The sequence below is a fragment of the Triticum urartu genome, chromosome 1A (assembly GCF_056163025.1).
Source record: "Triticum urartu cultivar PI428250 chromosome 1A, HENAU_Tu73, whole genome shotgun sequence".
NCBI classification, from domain to species: Eukaryota; Viridiplantae; Streptophyta; class Magnoliopsida; order Poales; family Poaceae; genus Triticum; species Triticum urartu.
In genome coordinates, this window is record NC_141873.1 from 22,954,259 (window position 1) to 22,972,318 (window position 18,060).

At 44.6% G+C, this 18,060-nt stretch overlaps 2 protein-coding genes across 2 annotated transcripts; one reads left to right on the top strand and one right to left on the bottom strand.

Annotated features, from left to right (window-relative positions):
• Positions 1–2,316: 2,316 nt before the first annotated feature.
• On the top strand, positions 2,317–7,106 carry LOC125543632 (replication protein A 70 kDa DNA-binding subunit C-like). The gene is made up of 2 exons (XM_048707045.2): positions 2,317–2,782; positions 4,047–7,106. The coding sequence occupies exons 1-2, from the start codon at positions 2,490–2,492 to the stop codon at positions 6,835–6,837; spliced, it is 3,084 nt and encodes a 1,027-aa protein (XP_048563002.1). The 5' UTR covers positions 2,317–2,489; the 3' UTR covers positions 6,838–7,106.
• A 7,455-nt stretch (positions 7,107–14,561) lies between these two features.
• LOC125542182 (uncharacterized) lies at positions 14,562–17,362 on the bottom strand. The gene is made up of 2 exons (XM_048705167.2): positions 17,274–17,362; positions 14,562–16,796 (listed from the first exon to the last, which is right to left on the bottom strand). Exons 1-2 carry the CDS (start codon positions 17,360–17,362, stop codon positions 14,774–14,776), a joined length of 2,112 nt encoding a protein of 703 aa, XP_048561124.2. The 3' UTR covers positions 14,562–14,773.
• Between the last annotated feature and the right edge of the window lie 698 nt (positions 17,363–18,060).

Here is an 18,060-nt window from a genome sequence, read left to right on the forward strand (position 1 = left end):
TCTCAGTTTCTCTTTTTCATTCTAAGACTGTTGGGTTCCTAGTGTTGCATCAGATCCAAGGTGTTAAAGTATCGTATGATCGATATACAGTAGCAGGAAAGCATGTATCTCTCTGGTTCGTTGGTAGTTTTAGCTTCCTAAACTGATATTGATGGTAGATATCTCACGTCAACGGAGGAAATCTGTCCAGCAATGGTTGGCAATTAGTCAACAAAATGCCCAGCTGCAAATGAAGTTAAATGTTTGAAAACTCTACACTTTGCAGTATCCCCTTTTCTTTCTAAGACTGCAGAGATCCGAATGGTGGGTTTGAACTCGAAGTCTTGTTAATTTTGTTCCAGATCAGAGGTGTTAAAATCGGTATTCAGTAGCAGGAAAACCCTCTGCTGTGCATGCTGGATAATAGTTTTCCCCTGTGAATCATTCAATTCCACTGTACATGACTTAAATATTCTCATGCCACATCGGTGCGGTATACAGTAGCAGGAAAACAAGATAAGCAGTGTGGTCTATCTTGTTTTCCTCTGTTTTTTTGAGCGAGGATGATCTATGTCTCTTGTAAAGTGCAGAGCTTGATTAATTGTCACCGTGATTTCCTGCTGAATTATACCTTTAACTCCTTTAAGTCAAACCATACGAGTATGTTTCATCGAAGATGAATATGTGGTATCTCTGCCTATTGATGAATAGCTTGCTGCTGAGGGTAGCTGTCAGATTGGTGATAGCTTGGAATCCATTGTTTGTTCCTAACAAAGTAGCAGGAAAAGCGGTGCACTGGAAGTGTAGCGCTGGTCATGGTTAAATTGATTGTGTTAAGTTGTTAATTGGTCGTTTTGCGTAAATGATGTTTGTTGGTTCAGTTGTTCAACGTATGATGCTTTGCCTTTGCTTAGTGTTATGGCAAGCAGAACTTCAGTATGAACTTATGAGGCTATGTGGTGTTTGCCTACCGTTCTGCTAGGTTTTTTAGTATGACATCAGCTTCCCTTACTCTAGAATATGTGGTGATGATATAACTGCTATAGTATGTTAAAAAAACTGGATATAACTAGTATTTGCTTGATTACTTGTTCATATGTTCAACACTACAATTGCATAACCTTCACAGCCGGTCAGCTGCCTTTCGCCGGCCTTCCATATAAAGCCTTGTTTGGCAGGCGGGTATTGGCAGGGTTTCTAAGGGTTTATCCCGCTCAGATTGAACATCCCTAATAGTCCCAAGTGGGCTGTTTGGTACGCGGGAATTGTGCTAGGTCAACCCCAATTCCCCCCGATTTTCCCGTGTGAAACCCTTGATGCCCCGTGGAAACGAAGCGACGAGCTAAGGGTCATGGATCTCTATTAGCGTTAGCCACGGCAAGGCGATGCCCAACAAAATCTCCATGCCACAGTTACTTCCAGCCGACACCCAACTCCTACCGCCACACTCTTTTCCTGGCAGCATAGTGACCTTCTCTCTACTACGATTATCTTCCTCGCACTTGCCCTGCGCCCCCCTTTGTGTATAAAACCACACTGCTGTAGAAAATGGATTAGAGATGAGAAAGGAGGGATGGGGGTGGGGGTGAGTCGGGGATTTGGTGAAGGAGAGGGATTCACCAAATCACCCACTACTGGTGGAGCGTCAGCGGGACCCCCTCCCCCCATACAAAATTGCCATGGAAAGCACAATCTCTCTTCTAATTTTCCGGCGTTTTAATCATCCTAGTTGTTTGCCCTCGCTTGGCCCCACCTTGGATTTTGTTCACGCTCCGCCACCGTCGGCCACCATGGGGTCTGAAAAACCTCCCGCGCCAAACAAGGCCCAAGAGGGAGGGGGCGGGGGTACCGAAACGCCAAACGACCATTGACACATGAAATTCCAGTAGAGGCGGGGGTACCGAACGCCAAACGACCATTGACACATGAAATTCCAGTAGAGGCGGGGGTACCGAAACGCCAAACGACCATTGACACATGAAATTCCAGTAGAGCCGCGCAAAGACTCGACACACCAAACCATCGACACCTCCCCGTCAGGTCCGAAGATCGCCCCTATAAACATCCTTGCCCGCCAAAGGCTTCCCCTCGGCCCTTCTCCGGCTTTATCTTTGCGCATTCATGATCTAACCCTAGAAACTCGCCTCCGTCCGGCCTGCAGGCATCGACCCACGACAGTCGCCGGGGAGGCAGAAGACGAGAAAACCAAAAAAAAAAAGAAAAAAAAACAGTTGCTTGAAGCGGCGAATCGATCGAAATTTTCAGTTTCCCTCGCCACCGAAAACGCTCCCCTCCACTACCGCGCTCCACCCGGAAACTTAAATCGAGAACCCCCCCTGCACCCGGTCCATAGACCCCACCTCGCGAACCGCCTCCTCCTTCCTTCCCCCGCACACCACCCGCCGCCGCCGCCGCCGCCGCCGCCCCGCCTCCTCCTCTCCCACAACCCCCCCTAGGGTTCCCTCCACCCAAATCCGAACCCAATCCAATCCAATCCAGCCGGCGACGGGATGGATGGGGCGCCGCGGCTGACGGCGGGGGCGGTGAGGGAGATATGGGAGCTGCCGGACGGGCCGGGGACCATCCAGCCGGTGCTGCAGGTGGCGGACCTGCGCGCCGTCACCACCAAGAACCCCGTCGGCCACCAGTCGGAGCGCTACCGCATGCTGCTCTCCGACGGCGTCCACTCCCAGCAGTCCATGCTCTCCACCAACCACAACCACCTCGTCAAGACCGGCGCCCTCCGCCAGGGCTCCATCGTCCACCTCCAGGACATCACCTGCAACACCATCCAGAACCGCAGGTCCGTCTTCCCCCTCCTCCCCCCGAGAAAGATTGGATCTTGCTCCGCTTGCTTCGGTTCGATTCTTGCTCATCCAAGATGGGATCTTGCGGTAGATTCTTGGGTTCTACAGTGGATTGTTTGCGCACGATGGGGGTTTCAGAGTTGCTTGTCTTGCAACTTCTGAATCAAGATTTAGGGATTTCATCAAATCTACACTCTCCGCCGTAATGATCTCTAAGACCACATTTACAGCCCACACCAATGATAAGTTGGGTTTAATCTAAAGCGTCAAGCAATGCACTGGCCCTGAAATCCAGCTTCAGTTGACTGTATTTTTTAGGTAGCAGAACATATATGCCACTGCTGATTCAGTTTTGAGCGTTCATTCAGTACCAGCAGAGTAAGTTATCTCTGGTGTGGTCTGCATACTGATGAAGAAAATGAGGGGAGTGTCTGATTCCGTGTTATTCAGATGAATGTTTTTAACTTTACATGTTTGCTGGTGCGCGCATAATTAGTCTGCGAGCTGCAGTCTCGCGCTTCCGTGGCCTGTAAAAACAATTTGGTTTCCTATCCCACCGTGATTGGACATGCCGCTGTCTTTTTGCGAGTGTACTCTGACCCAATGAAATGCACTTTGCTTTTCATGTCTTCCCAATTAACAAGTACCAGTGCCAAGAAAGCCACAGGCTCCTAGTATGTGATACACAACTTTTTTAAGAACTACCCTTGCTGTGTTAGGATTTTATCAGCCCATGCGTGTCATGTTTTTAAGTTTTGCTTGGTGCAGTAAAAAGGGTGTTGTATTTTGTGTCAATGCTGCTGCTAAAGCAAAATAGAACCAATGAAACAGTTTACATCATGTGTTGTCATGATCTGAGCTGGTGTAGGATTTCCGTAACCTGTCGTTACCAAACACGCCATAAGTGTTTGGAACCTTGTTTGTTCTTGTGTCCATGAGTAAACATGCATAATTCCAGAATATAGCAAGTAGAATGGGCAGGCTGGATTTTCTAAATTCTAAAGGTGTGTCTAGTTATATTCTGCAATCACTTCTTGAAATTGCTTTTTTTTTCTGGTAACTACTCCTTCCATATCAAAATATAAGACATTTTTTTTGACATTGTCAGTGTTAAAAAACGTCTTGTATTAAGTTACAGAGGTAGTACCATTGTACGACCTGACTTTGTTTCTATATATAAAACTAAAATCCTATGGTATAACTAACAGATATCTTTCAGGGAACTTCCGGTAGCTGACAATTTTTCTCTGTTGCATTCAGGATCATTATTGTTGTCGAACTTGATGTTCTGCTAAGTGAGTGTGATTTGATCGGGAAGCCAAAGATTTATGACAAGAGCTTACCTGCGGGACAGGTGCCTAACTTACCAGCCAGTGCTGCTCAAGCAAATAGTGGAAACCATTCCAATGGTCCAGGCATGCTTGGCAATGGTGTAGCCCCAAGGGTGGAGCAGAGTACTAACAATCAGTCGTATGGTGGACCCTACAATGGTGTTCACAGCCCAGCGGACCCTTCTATTGGCCGGACACTCCAACCTGGACCTAACAATGTGTCGTCTGGTGGATCTTATGGTACAATGCCAGCACAGAACACAATGAATGGCGGCAATATGGCGCAGCCAAACTCTCAGCGGCCTTACAATGGTGTTCACAGCCCAGTGGGCCCTTCTATTGGTCGGACAGTCCAACCTGGACCTAACAATGTGTCGCCTGGTGGATCTTATGGTGCAATGTCAGCGCAGAACACAATGAATGGCAATATGGTGCAGCCAAACTCCCAGCGTCCTTTAGTGAACTCTCATCAAAACCAAAGATTTGCAGTTCCTGGCGCAGGTGGGGGCATAAGCCCCCCTGGCAATGTTTATGGGCGACCCGCTCAGCCTTCGTATCAGCAGCCACCTCCAGTTTATACAAATAGTGGCCCAGCTGCTAAGAACGGAGCTGCCCTTCGCACCGTCCCGATTTCTGCACTCAACCCTTACCAACGTACATGGACAATAAAGGCTAGGGTGGCTGCCAAGAGTCAGGTCAAGCACTACAACAATGCAAGAGGTCCAGGCAAACTCTTCAACTTTGATCTCCGTGATGCACATGGTGGAGAAATTCGTGCAGTATGCTTTAATACACAGTTGGATCAGTTCTATGACCTGATTGAGGTTGATAAAGTGTACTTGATATCTAGAGGGTCGCTGAAACCTGCAAATAAGCAGTTTAACCATTTGAACAATGACTACGAAGTCACTCTGGATGGTGCAACAACCATAGAAGTTTGTTCTGATGATGATAGCAGCATCCCTAGGCAGCAGTTTGATTTCCGACAGATCAGCGAAATAGCTAACATGGATAAAGACACCATGGTGGATTTGCTTGGGGTTGTTACATCAGTTAGCCCTTCTTCTCCATTTACACGGAAGGATGGTGTGGAAACCCAGAAAAGAGTCCTTCAACTGAGGGACATGTCTGGTTGCAGTGTGGAAATAACCTTTTGGGGTGGCTTCTGTAATGCTGAAGGACAGCAGCTGCAGTCGCTGTGTGATTCTGGTTCAAATCCTGTGCTTGCCCTGAGATCTGTCCGTGTTGGTGAATTCAAGGGCAGAAATGTAAGCACAATTGGCTCAAGCTTCTTAAAAATAAATCCAGACTTCCCTGCTGCCGAAAGTCTGAGGCAGTGGTACATAACTGAAGGGAACAACGCTGCTTGCACTTCTTTATCTATGGGAGGGTCAGGCATGGGCCGGACTGATGACCGAAAAACTGTTGAGCAGATCAAGGCTGAAAACTTGGGGAGATCAGAGAAGCCTGATTGGATCACTGTTAAGGGTGCAATTTCACACATCAGCACCGACAACTTCTGTTACCCAGCTTGCACCACGGAGGTTAATGGTACACGCTGCAACAAAAAGGTCACGAATAATGGCGATGGTATGTGGCAATGTGACAAATGTGAGCAGAGCACTCCAAATTGCGAGTATAGGTACATGCTCCAGTGTCAAATCCAGGATTATACCGGGACCAGCTATGCAACCGCATTCCATGACGCTGGCAAGGATATAATTGGCCTCCCAGCACAAGATCTGTACAGGATAAAACATGAAGAGCAAGATGATGAGAAATTCGCAGACATCATACAGAAGGTCCGTTTTGAGCTATTCCTTTTCAAGCTGAAAGTCAAGGAAGAAGTGTTTAATGATGAACCTCGGGTGAAATGCTACATTGTTAATGCTCAGAAATTGGAGGACACGTCGAAAGAGTCTCGCTTTCTACTGGGACCAATTGATAGCCTTTTGGTGGACGATGGCTTAGGTCCAACCCCTGGGGTGAGTGGTGCTGCTGCTGTCAACACTGGTTTCACCTCCAGCACTGGTACCTACAGCACGAATATGAGTGGCCCAAATCAGTTTGGGCAGCGAACGAGCTCATCTAGCATGGTGCCTGCCACACCATCAGCGACACGATATTCACAGAACTGCAGTGTTTGTGGGTCCACTGGGCATAGTGTGCAGAACTGCCCTGCAGTGGCCATGGATATGCAGCAACCAGCAGCAAGCGGCTACGCGGCTAGTTCCTATGGCTCTTCACCTGGTGATGCCGGCTCGGGTCTGTGCTTCAAATGCAACCAGCCCGGGCACTTCTCCAGAGACTGTCCACAGCAGGAGGCTACCTCCTACAGGTCTCCAGCCGCCAACGCCAATGCCAACTCGGGTCTGTGCTACAAATGCAATCAGCCTGGGCACTTCTCCAGAGACTGCCCAGGGCAGGCGGCTAACTCCTATGGCGCCTCAGCTGGTGGCAACACCGGCGCAGGTGGCCTGTGCTTCAAATGCAATCAGCCTGGGCACTTCTCCAGAGACTGCCCAGGGCAGGCGGCTAACTCCTATGGGGCCTCAGCTGGTGGCAACGCCGGCGCAGCTGGCCTGTGCTACAAGTGTAACCAGCCTGGGCACTTTGCCAGAGACTGTCAGGCGCAGGCTGCTGCTCCCCAGCGCCAGGCTTACGGGAACGGTGCCGCATCAGGAGGGTACAACCGGCAGTCCTATGTTGGTAGCTTCTGAAGTATTTTGGCTGACCCGATAGCATCTTGCTTCGGTTTTAGTTGCGCGGCGATGTCTACAACTGGCAGTCCTTTGCTGGTGGCTTCTTGAGTATTTTGGCCGACCCAATAGCATCTTGGTTCGGTTTTTAGTTGCGCGGCGATGGCATCGCAGCGTTTTATGTATAGTTGTTAAAGAAAATCTGCATGCTGTGTCTCTGCGTGGCAGTGGCGTCTGGACCTTGTGCTACTACTTTCAAGTCTTTATAAATCAGTGTGTGTTAGGTATAATATTGCCTTTCTGGTTAGTTTTGTGAGCTGCAAATTACTTGTGGTTTGCTGTTCTGTTCTGATCTTTGGCATCCTATTTGTTCTGTTCTGTTAATGCGTTTGCATTGTTTTGGTCGTCACTTGTTCAATAGCCAGAAAGCGGTGTGTTTGTGTGTGTGTGTGTGTGAGAACACCTATTATTATTCCTTTGATATGAAGTCGGGCTATTAATCTGTACTCCCTCTGTTTCTTTTTAGTCTGCATATAAGATTTGGTCAAAGTCAAACTTGGTAAAGTTTGACCAACTTTGTAGGGAAAAATATCAACATCTACAATACTAGTAAATCTATATGGTATGAAAATTAATTTCATGATGCATCTAACGATATTGATTTCATATTATGAATCTTGATATTTTTCCCTACAAAGTTGGTCAAACTTTACCAAGTTTGACTTTGACTAAATCTTATATGCAAACTAAAAAGAAACGGAGGGAGTATATTAGTAGGCATGCTTAAATCTTGCTTATTAGAAAAAATATTTATAGTAAGATTAGATACATATTTTTTCTATATTACTATTAAACAATTAAACAAGAATTTTTTTAAGCACACCCCACAAAGCGTATACAGATTCAATACCACCGCACGATTAGGCCCACTAAAATCAATCTAACGGTTAGCCTTAACCTAAACCATTTTTTGTGTGCACTTAGCAATTTACATTGAGTGACCATACTCCACCGTGGAGGAAAATATGAAACTCCACGCCTGATCAATTAGGAAACTAATAATCACGGGTGCATCCTATTCTAGGAAACTAAATCAAAGTGCATCCATCCTATTAGGAAACTAATCTTAGACAAATCCATCCTATTAAAAAACTTATCCCGGACGCATCCATCATATTAGGAAGCTAAGCGAGCCGCATGCCGCCATCATGCACGCTAGCCACGATGGGGGAAGCGCGAGAAGCTTCGTCTTCCTCCGGGAACACACGTGCTATCGCCACCATCGTCTTCTGTTTGGAGGTCAGGCGCTCTTCTGCCGCTACTGCGACGACTCCATCCACGTCCAGGGCATGCTCTCCGGCAACCATCGACATCCGCGTTGACTTCAGCTCCGTTCGCAGCACCCATGTCAACAAAGTGTCTGTTCAGTGGGTGCACGTGCATTACATATTAAATAAGAATCGTGGGGCTTCAAGCAATCTAGAATTATAGATTTGGGATTAACTTAGGTTGCCGATTGCTGTACTGAAAATGTGTAATTATATATGGCACGTACATAAGAATGCAACAATCTTGTCTTACAAAGTAGGATCAAGAGGGATACTGAAGAAGTCAAGATGCAGAGTCTATTTCCCATGATTACTTCTCATGTTCATGTCGCTTCCTTGGGCTTTACTTCGTACCACCATATGCATTAAACTGGACCGTATCAAGAGGTAACGCCATCCACTTGATTAGAATTGTCTTATTTGTGCTATTTGATCAGTGTGTGTTTTACGTATGACGTTGCTTTACCTAGAATTAAGGTGGGTTGCACCTGACTAGGCACTATCTCCAGGGATAGGTTGGAAATCAAATATATGATTCATTCTTAGAGAAAACTTTACACGCGTCACTTTAACATAATTGCACAGCAATCCGGTAAATTATGTAAGATTCAGTAGGAGGCAAGATATTGAAGATGTACTACTATTTCAGTTACATGATTCTATACATCTAAAACGGGTCACATGACTCCGTAGCTGTTGTTAGAGAATATCTCTCGCTGTTCTGTAAAGGTATGCAATCTCTACTGCGTTCCAATAAAGAGAATTTTACCATACAGAAGGATCCAATGAAGAAACTAATCCGGCTGAGTTCCAATAAATAGATCCTTCAAAGGATCTGTCCTAATACAGCTGCCGTATATTGGTACAGAGAAATCATATAAACTGTACTCAGTCGGATTTATTTTGTTTCATGACAGAGAAACCAAATACCTTTCGCTATTTTGGCACATATATTTATTCTTATATACTTGTGCAGTTTCGAATGATCCAACATATCTGCAGTCATCAAACTTGAAGACATGATGTTTAAGGCCTTATTTGCACCGCCTCTCTTTCTTTGTCTGCACGCCTCTTTCCTTCAATAATAATAATGAACAACTTTTTCTGGATCAGGTATTACACTGTTACAAATGTATGCTGAAGCTACTCCTTACGACAAGGAAAAAGAGGATGAATGCTTTCTATCTTCACCAGTTTTGTAGCATGTTCCAAATTGTTGGCTCTTTCTTATTTGAGGATTCATCATTTTTTTTTGTAATTTAGAAGCTGACCTGAAAGCTTGATAACGTCAAGCTTGACAATTACTTTAGAATACTTTTCCTTCCATCTTTATTTTTCTTCATAACTCATTTCAGTTTCTATACGTACAAAGCGTCTTACATCATTGTAAGTTAGTATGGTTGCCAACGCATAAACACATACAAAACCGGATAAATATTTTCTATCATGATAATTATTGAATTTCTTTTAGCCCTTTTACATTTCAATAGTTCTTGTAAATCATCTTTATTTCATATAGAAGTCGTTGTAGTCACATATCATCTTCTATTTCCTATTATCCATAGTAGGTAGCTATATAATTTTGACAGTCCACACAACCAAAAAATATATATAATTTGATCCAAATTAGTACAAATATGTATTTTGCTATGCAGATTAGTAGAATAAAATAAGATTCGAGAATTAAGCATCTTGAACAATATAATTGCATCGTAAGGCAGTTTATACTTTTTTTCCTGGCTACACTCGAAGAGAAGACTATACTACATGCCTATATTACTGCATTAATAAATAATTGCTGATTTTATTTAAATGAGAATATTTTCCTGCTATTACTCTATGCAGCAACATAACCACTATTGTGTCTTGCTTTTGAAAATACAATTTGAGCGACATCAAACATTGTGTATCCATTTGATTTATATTTTTAAAAACGTTTATTTTTTATATTATGTGAATTCATCTGTTTTACGTTTGAGACGTGTGTTGCACGTGCATGCTTACTAGTTATAGTAATAACATAAGTAGATCAAATAGGATGTTTGAATGATTTGTACTACAACATGAGTAATACTCTATTAGGGCATTTCCAAGGCGGACCTGTAAGCCTCCCGCAACCATCTGGACCGCGAAAGCCATCAAACGTGGTGCTGTATCGGTCCATGGGGTGGTTAGGACACGATTTCTGTTGCAAAAGGGAGACACAAGTAAGTGGGGGGGGGGGGGGTTGCTGGAGTCTGGACACACGAAATATACGAATTCGACACCCCAGGCCTACCCAAAACCCTTGCGACTCCATCCCCCCCTTTTCCATGACACACCCCTGCCGAAAATCTGCGTCTCCGACACCTCCGGCGATCTAGCATGGCTCCCCGCCGCTTCTCCTCCGACTGCCCCGCCAGGTACCATCCTTTACCATGCTTGGCTATTGTTTGATTAATCCCCGGAGTTGAAAACAATTGTCCCTTCTTGTTTATAGCAATGGATTCCGATTTAGAGTACATATACGAACAATATGTTGAGTCCACAGACGACTCGTCAGACGAGGAGTACTCCGATGAGACGGCGATGATGTAGGTGGTCCTTGGAGACCCGCGGAGCGTGCGGAGGAGCATGTTCTCAATTTCAAGGGCTCGATCAAGGGTCATCTAATGCTCAACCGCAACAGGACGCGCGGACATTTGACTACTTTGCCCCCGATGCACTATTTGCTAACCATTTTCGCCGGCATTTTCAGATGCGCAAGACTGTCTTCAATCGTTTGTACCATGGCGCCCGGTCCTATGAGGACTACTTCATCCCGAAGAAGGACGCCGTGGGAACGATTGGCTTCTCTGGTTACTAGAAGTGCACGGCCGCACTTCGGATGCTTGCATATGGCACGGCCGCTGATTCGTGGGACGAGTACCTACGGATGTCTGAGAGCACATGCGGAGATGCCACGATGAGGTTTGCAACTGCCGTGGTCAAGGTGTTCGGACCTCAGTACCTGAGAGAACCAACTGTGGCAGACACGGAGAGGCTCTTGGCAATCTCAGAAGCAAGAGGGTAGCCAGGTTTGCTTGGATCTCTTAACTGCATGTATTGGAAATGGAACAACTACGCGAAGGCTTTACAAGGGCAATATTAGGGGGTATGTTAAGAAGCCGACATTCATTCTTGAAGAAGTTGCATCACAGGATCTTTGAATTTGACACGCTTTCTTTTGCATGTCTGGTCTCACAATGATATCAATGTGCTGCAACGTTCGCCGTTGTTTGCGAGACTGCTTCTATACTGTCAATGGACATGAGTACAACATGGGCTACTATCTAGTTGACGGTATCTATCCTTCATGAGCTATCTTTGTCAACACCATCTCAAACCCACTTTGCTAGAAAAAGGCTCACTTTGCCCAAAGATAAGAAGCAGATAGAAAGGATGTCGAGAGGGCATTTGGAGTTCTTCGTACCAGTTTTGCAAGTGTCCGTGGACCTGCAAAACAATGGGATCCGAAGACGATGATCGTCGAGGATGAGGGTGACGATGTTGTCGCAACTCTGAAATTTGAGAACATGAGCCCGTCCAACTTTCGAACCAAAATCCGTCCAGCTTTGAGGAGTTTATTCAAATGCATCAAAAAATTCGGCATCGACCAACTCACGAGCAGTTCAAGGAAGATTTGATCGAGCATCAGTGGACGGTGAAAGGGAACAACAATGTTTGGATGTAAATATTTGAACTTTTATAAATATGAACTAGTGCTGCATGCGGCTACTTGGTTGTGTAGACCGCAGAAAAAATCCGGAAAGCCAGATGTATGTAGCTACGGTTGGATGTCGACATCCCGCATCTGTGTCCGCGGACTGGTCCACATTGTGACAGGGCGCGCACCAAACAGCATAATTAGGCGATAAAATGAGGACCTCATATTTATTGCTGTACGCACCAGCCAACAACGAAGGGAGCACGCAACCCCCGCTCCCCCGCGCGCCCTCATGCGCCGGCCCATGTGTGGGGCGGAAAGCATTTTCTTTTTGCTTTTTTTCTATTTTCCGTTGCAAAACCAATTTGGGATTTCAAAAAAGTTACAAATTTTGAAATTTTTATGAATTCGATTTTTTTTCATGATTTAGAAACATGTTTGGGAAATGATAAATACTAACGGAATTAAAAAATGCCGAATTAAAAAAATTCTTGACTTAAAATATTTGCCATTACAAAATAATGTATATTTTTGGAATTTGATGAACATGTTTTCAAAATTAATGAACAATTTTGGAATTTGATGAACATTTTTCTAAATCCGATGAACAAAATTTGAATTTGAACAGTTTCTGAATAATTGAACATTTTTTACATAGATGAACATTTTTTGGAAACATGTTCCTGAATTCGAAAAGGAAATTATCACAAAAATTTAAAATTTAAAAATTAAATAATTTAATAAAATGTTCAAAAATTTGTGAAAAATATTCATGAATTTAAAACAATGTAAATGTATTTTAAAAAAATGTTCATAATTTCCAAAACATTTCACCATTTTTAGAAAATTCAAGCATTTTAAATATGTTTGGAAATTGAAAAATTAGAAAATACAAATATAAAAAATGGTAAATGAAAAATAAAAAATAAAACATAGCTGCAAAAAAAAGAAGAAAAAACCGGTTCAGGGAAGTTTTCCCAAAACCGGACGGGTAAGAAATCCGTTAATGGCCGGCCCGAATGGTGATCGGAAGGGTGGAGGGGGCATGCGCTACGTGCAGTGCTTTACGAAAATAGGAAACGCACAATAAATTGACCCAAACAGAACAGACGGCGACAGTTAGCGGTGCGAGGTCACCCAGGAGCGAGGCCCACTGCTCAAAACGCTAATCTTGCAGCAAAATATGAAACTACACTTCATAATGAATCTAATCATATTGATTTGATATTATGAATATTGGTACTTCTCTTTATAAGTTTGATCAAATCATTGATGCTTTGACTTTAAACAAAAGTTATATGCAAAGTAAAAAGGACGTGGGGAGTAATAAAATCCTCGCTCTTGCCTTGTTCCATGTACAACGTACAATTCGTGTGCTCATAACTGTGCATGCATTAGCTGTGCTGTTTCTAGAAGTGTCCAGCGTATCTAAGTAAAGTTGCCTCCTGCAAAAAAATAACGATAACTGTGCATGCGTTTATACGAGCATATCTAAGTAAATTGATTTTCCTCCTAATGATAAAAATGATCTTATCGCACAAAGAATTGTGACCGGTTACAGAATAGTAATTGATTTCAGGAAATTAAATAAAGCCACTATAAAGAATCATTACCCTTTGTCTTTTATTGATTAACTGTTAGAAAGATTATCCAAGCACACGCACTTTTGCTTTCTTGATGAATATTTTGGTTTCTCTCAAATACCCGTATCATAATCTGACCAAGAGAAAACCACTTTTAATACTTGTATGCATGCAGTCATAATGACAATGTACTACTTCCTTCCCTTTCCTTCCTTGCATGAGAGCATGGTTAATAATATATAGCCAACAATTGGCTATATAAACATGACATGTCATCAAAAGTTAGCAGTATTAATTACTCATACAACAGAGCCAACTATAAGGTTCACTATAAGGTCAGGACACATCATTACTACTCCCGGGCTCAGCTGCACCCGCGCTGACGAAAAAAATAAAAAAATACTACAAAAATTCAAAGAAATCCAGTTTTTTGTGTGATAGATAATTTGATGCGTGAGGCCCGCTCTAAATTTCAACTCATTTGGACATTTGAGCAGCTTTCGACGAAAAAGACAAAAATGGGTCTGCAAAAAAGTTTATTGTTCACACATTGTTCTGACCTGGTTTGTCTTTTTTGCCTAGGGCTGCTGAGATGTCCAAATGAGTTGAAATTTGGAGCGGACCTCACGCATCAAATTATCCACCACACAAAAAAAACAGATATTTTCTTAAAAAAAATTCTAATATTTGTTTTAATTTTTTTCTGACCGGGAGCAGATGAGCCTGGGCAGCGAGTTGGATTTCCGATAAGGTTAGACCTTTTTTTTAACCTTTTCTCTCTTTTCTCTCGTTAAATGCTTTTACCTAGTAGCATGCATAGAGGCTGATTCTTGCATGTTAGCCCACCCCTGTCACCTTTTTCCTGTCTCTCTCCCTACACATGGGCAAAAGTGTCATGTAAGCTGGCTTATAGCCCACTATTGTACTTGCTCTAAAAGCGGCGTATCCATGGTCCCGGTTAGTGAAAAGAAAAGTCAACTCTCAAAGCAGTAATTAATTTTTGCCTTGGTATCTGTAATCTGAGTTTGTGACATTGTATAAGGAATGGAGGGAGTAGTATTTATTAAGAGTAAAGTATCCAGTGGCCAACATGTCTTACAGAAAGTAAGAAAGGAGCATTAAGATGAGAACAACCGGGTGCTAGCAAGATTACATAACTCAATCACAACTCCTACCACTAGATAGTCATCCAGCTGGTTGAAGATAACCTGTTGATCCTCTGTTACATTGGACTGGTGTGGCCCATCGATGTGCACATCAAGCTATAGAGCGGAGGAGGAGATGTCTCTGGATCAATTAATTGTTGTAACCCCGATGAGTAATCAATAAAGCTATTGATTCGCAAAGAAACAAAAAAAAAGTTAGTGTGTGCGTAGAAGAAAGATGAGGAGATGGACATGAGTGAGGAACTCCCCGCCGGAGCTTAGCTGCTTGGCGTGGAAGCCAGAACCACAGTTGCGTGCAATGTAGCAAACCATCTCCACCCATACCATCGCAATCAGCTCCCACCTGTGAGCTGCTGATATTACAGATTCAGGTGCAAGCAACTCGTCCAACACAATGATCAAATGGCCAGCTACCTTATCATCAGATGAAAAAACGGTGCGAAATACGGGGTCTTGGATGCCCATCACCAACCCCTTCCTCTTATTATTGCCGACGGCGGCGCTTCGGTGATGAATTTGCTGGCTCAAGCTCAACACACTTCGACATTCCTGTAGCGTGTTGTGTCCGTCGCTATCGAGCATCACCTTGCACTGGGCGACAAGATACATCACGTAGTTGGACAGTTGCTGGCTGCAGGTTCTGAACATGCAGTTAGAAGGTTTGCCATTTTTGTCGCCGTCGTACTCGGACATGATAAAGCATATCTCTGTCACCAGGTGCCAAAGCAAGGCACTTGACACGAGATCCATATCTTGGATGTTGCTGGCCGCCAGGGCCTGTTGGGCTGCACTACTTCCAGCTGTTTGAGTCCTAGCTCCAGAAGCCGCCCAAGATGCAGCCCACTCTCCACGGAAGCTGCCGCTAAATGCCAGCTTATCTATACTATCTGGACTGGTGGCTATTTCACAGAGTTTATGAAGCAGCACCTTCTTTACCTCTGGAGAGACGACGACATGCTTGCTGGTGTAGCCTTGCTTCATTATCTGTGGTAGTAGCCAGTTGACAGGTCGTTGTGCCATGGCCTGGATGCAATCATCCATCAGGCTATACTGCTGCACCTTTCCTGACCACTCCAATCTTTTTTCTGGATGGGGACGGAGACGCTTGACGGTGCTCAGCAATATTCTACCTGCACATCGGGAGGCTTTGCTTCGACGACGGCCTCGTAGATGCAAGAATGCGGTCATGTATGCCCAGTATGATGACACGAGCCACATCAGGACAGAGGATATCTCCAACACCATGGCGCCCACAAGCAACACGTAAGTTATCCAAACATCAACTCCACTGTAGCTGCCTCCCTTGCTGGCTACAACAAAGAAAGCGAGAGCCGTAGAGGTTATGGCAAGAGTGGTTAGCCGGTACAGGAACAAACCCTTCAGCTTGAGGCTCCCAAACTTTGTGTAGAGGTGGTCATAGATCAACGAGAGACGGATCTCGGATAACTTGTACGCCCAATCAACTCCATTGCCGGAAGATGTAAATCCCCTGGCAACCTTCTCAACAATTGCCTTTGCTTGGCTGTAATAAGCTCCACGGGTATACCTTTTCGGTGTCACGTCCATTAGGAACCCGATGCTTTCCTGGAATGCACCGATACCCATAGCAACCTCCACGATGCGCCCGGGATCGACATCTTCCCCTGCTGACGAAAACATTGACGCGAGCTCAGTATTCATTGTGTGTATATCCAAGCCAGAAGTTCTTATCCGGGGTTCCCATGAGCCAGCTATCCTGAGTGCCCATATTCTCTCTGCATATTTGGTCGTCCCAGAGATAAACATGAGCACCATGGGAGCCACAAGCTTCTTGTCCCATCGCAACTGCTTGCCCACAACGTAGATGGCCATGGCCAACTGGGTTGTCAGGTTTAGCAGATGCCGCTTCCACAGAGAGCAGTCCTCCATGGAGAAGGCGGTGATAGTATCTTGCCCGCCAAGGTGTAGCAGCAGGAAGGGCGCCCAGAAAAGCACCAGCTGGTGACGCGGGTCGCCCTCGCCGGTGTGGAGCGTGAGGTGGCCGAGGACGTAGACCGCTATGGAGTCAGCCGACAGATAGGCCAGCCATAACAACACGCTGAGCACGTGAGAGATGTGGCGCTTCCGGAAGCCTGCCGAGAAGAGGAGGAAGACTTGCAGGGAGAGGCTCACCAACACCAAGCACTGGATCTCCCACTCGTTCAAGAATTGTTGGACATGCGCTACTGTTGTCACAAAGCTGAAATGGATATTAATTGTACACTCAGAAATCATCTTTGACAAGAATTGGAGGTTCATTATTGGGCCCGGGCAGTTTGTTTTGAGAGGAATTCAGATGGATAGTATTTGTTTCTCTAGTAACGTGAAAACAAATTTGAACTTGATCCTAGTAATGCTAACTTATAGTAATTCAGATACTACCAAACAAAATACGCGCCACATATTTTCGGACAAGGCGACTACACTTTTGCACCTAGAAATTGAATTTGATGCATGTGCGCAGAATTAAAGGATGGATTTGTAATGAAGTATGTAACTCTAGCACTAGTAGTATGAACATTGTAAACTTTTTTGGACGTAAGGGTTGATCATCGCTAGCTCCAAAGTTTCATTGGAAAATGTATGTGTTCCCCACACATTCGCCCAGTTAATGCATAACCAAAAGAAAATGTAATACTGTCTACTTTGATGGGAGGAATGAATTAAGGGATTATACCTGTGTTGAGCTGTGGTGGGGGCGTTGGCGTGCTGGACGCAGGCGCAGGCGCAGTAGTCTTGATGATGATGATGCCTCAGCACCCTCATGTTGATCGATCGATTGATGTCAACCAAGGAGAAGATTGGCTAGGATCGACTAAGGCAGATATCAGCTGTGTGCTTATGCATGATTCATATATACTCCCTTCGTCCAGAATTACTTTCGTAGAAATGGATAAAAATGGATGTATCTAGAAGTAAAATACATCTAGATGCATTCATTTCTTCGACAGGTATTTTCGAACAGAGGGAGTGGCTGCACACGCGAGGCCATCGATTCCATGCATTGCTGGTTAGTGCGTGCGCGCATGCATGCATGGTTTGCTGCAAACGGCCGGAAGGAAGCGATTCCAGATGAAAACCCTCGCGCACGTATTCTCACGGTGCTTTGCTTTGCTTTGCTTTGCTTTGTGACTGAGCTTCCCCGTCCATCTCCAGGCTCCAGCACAACTTCTCTTCGTAGCGAGATGGCACAAGGTGAGTGGAGAGACGTGTTGCGCAGCTTGCTTGCTCTTGCAGTTTTTTGATTGTTCGTCCACCATGAACACCGACACTGTGGGACTTGACTTGGGTTGTGGAAGTGAAACTAAGTCCACTAAAGGCTATGGAAGTCGGGCTTGGGCTATAGAAGTTTGACTCGGCCTGTGAACGCGGGCTCGATCGTGCTATGGAAGTCGAACTTGAGTTGTGTAAGTCAATTTTTTTTAATTACACAAACTTTTTTTATATTGCATAGAATTTTCCAA

What these genes read in the sequence shown, in the direction of transcription:
- LOC125543632 (XM_048707045.2), top strand. Translation starts at nt 2,490, where the DNA reads ATGGATGGGGCGCCGCGGCTGACGGCGGGGGCGGTGAGGGAGATATGG. An exon ending in AACACCATCCAGAACCGCAG is followed by an intron (nt 2,783 to 4,046) that starts GTCCGTCTTCCC and finishes TGTTGCATTCAG; the next exon opens with GATCATTATTGTTGTCGAAC.
- LOC125542182 (XM_048705167.2), bottom strand. Translation starts at nt 17,362, where the DNA reads ATGAGGGTGCTGAGGCATCATCATCATCAAGACTACTGCGCCTGCGCC. An exon ending in CCCACCACAGCTCAACACAG is followed by an intron (nt 16,797 to 17,273) that starts GTATAATCCCTT and finishes TATCCATTTCAG; the next exon opens with CTTTGTGACAACAGTAGCGC.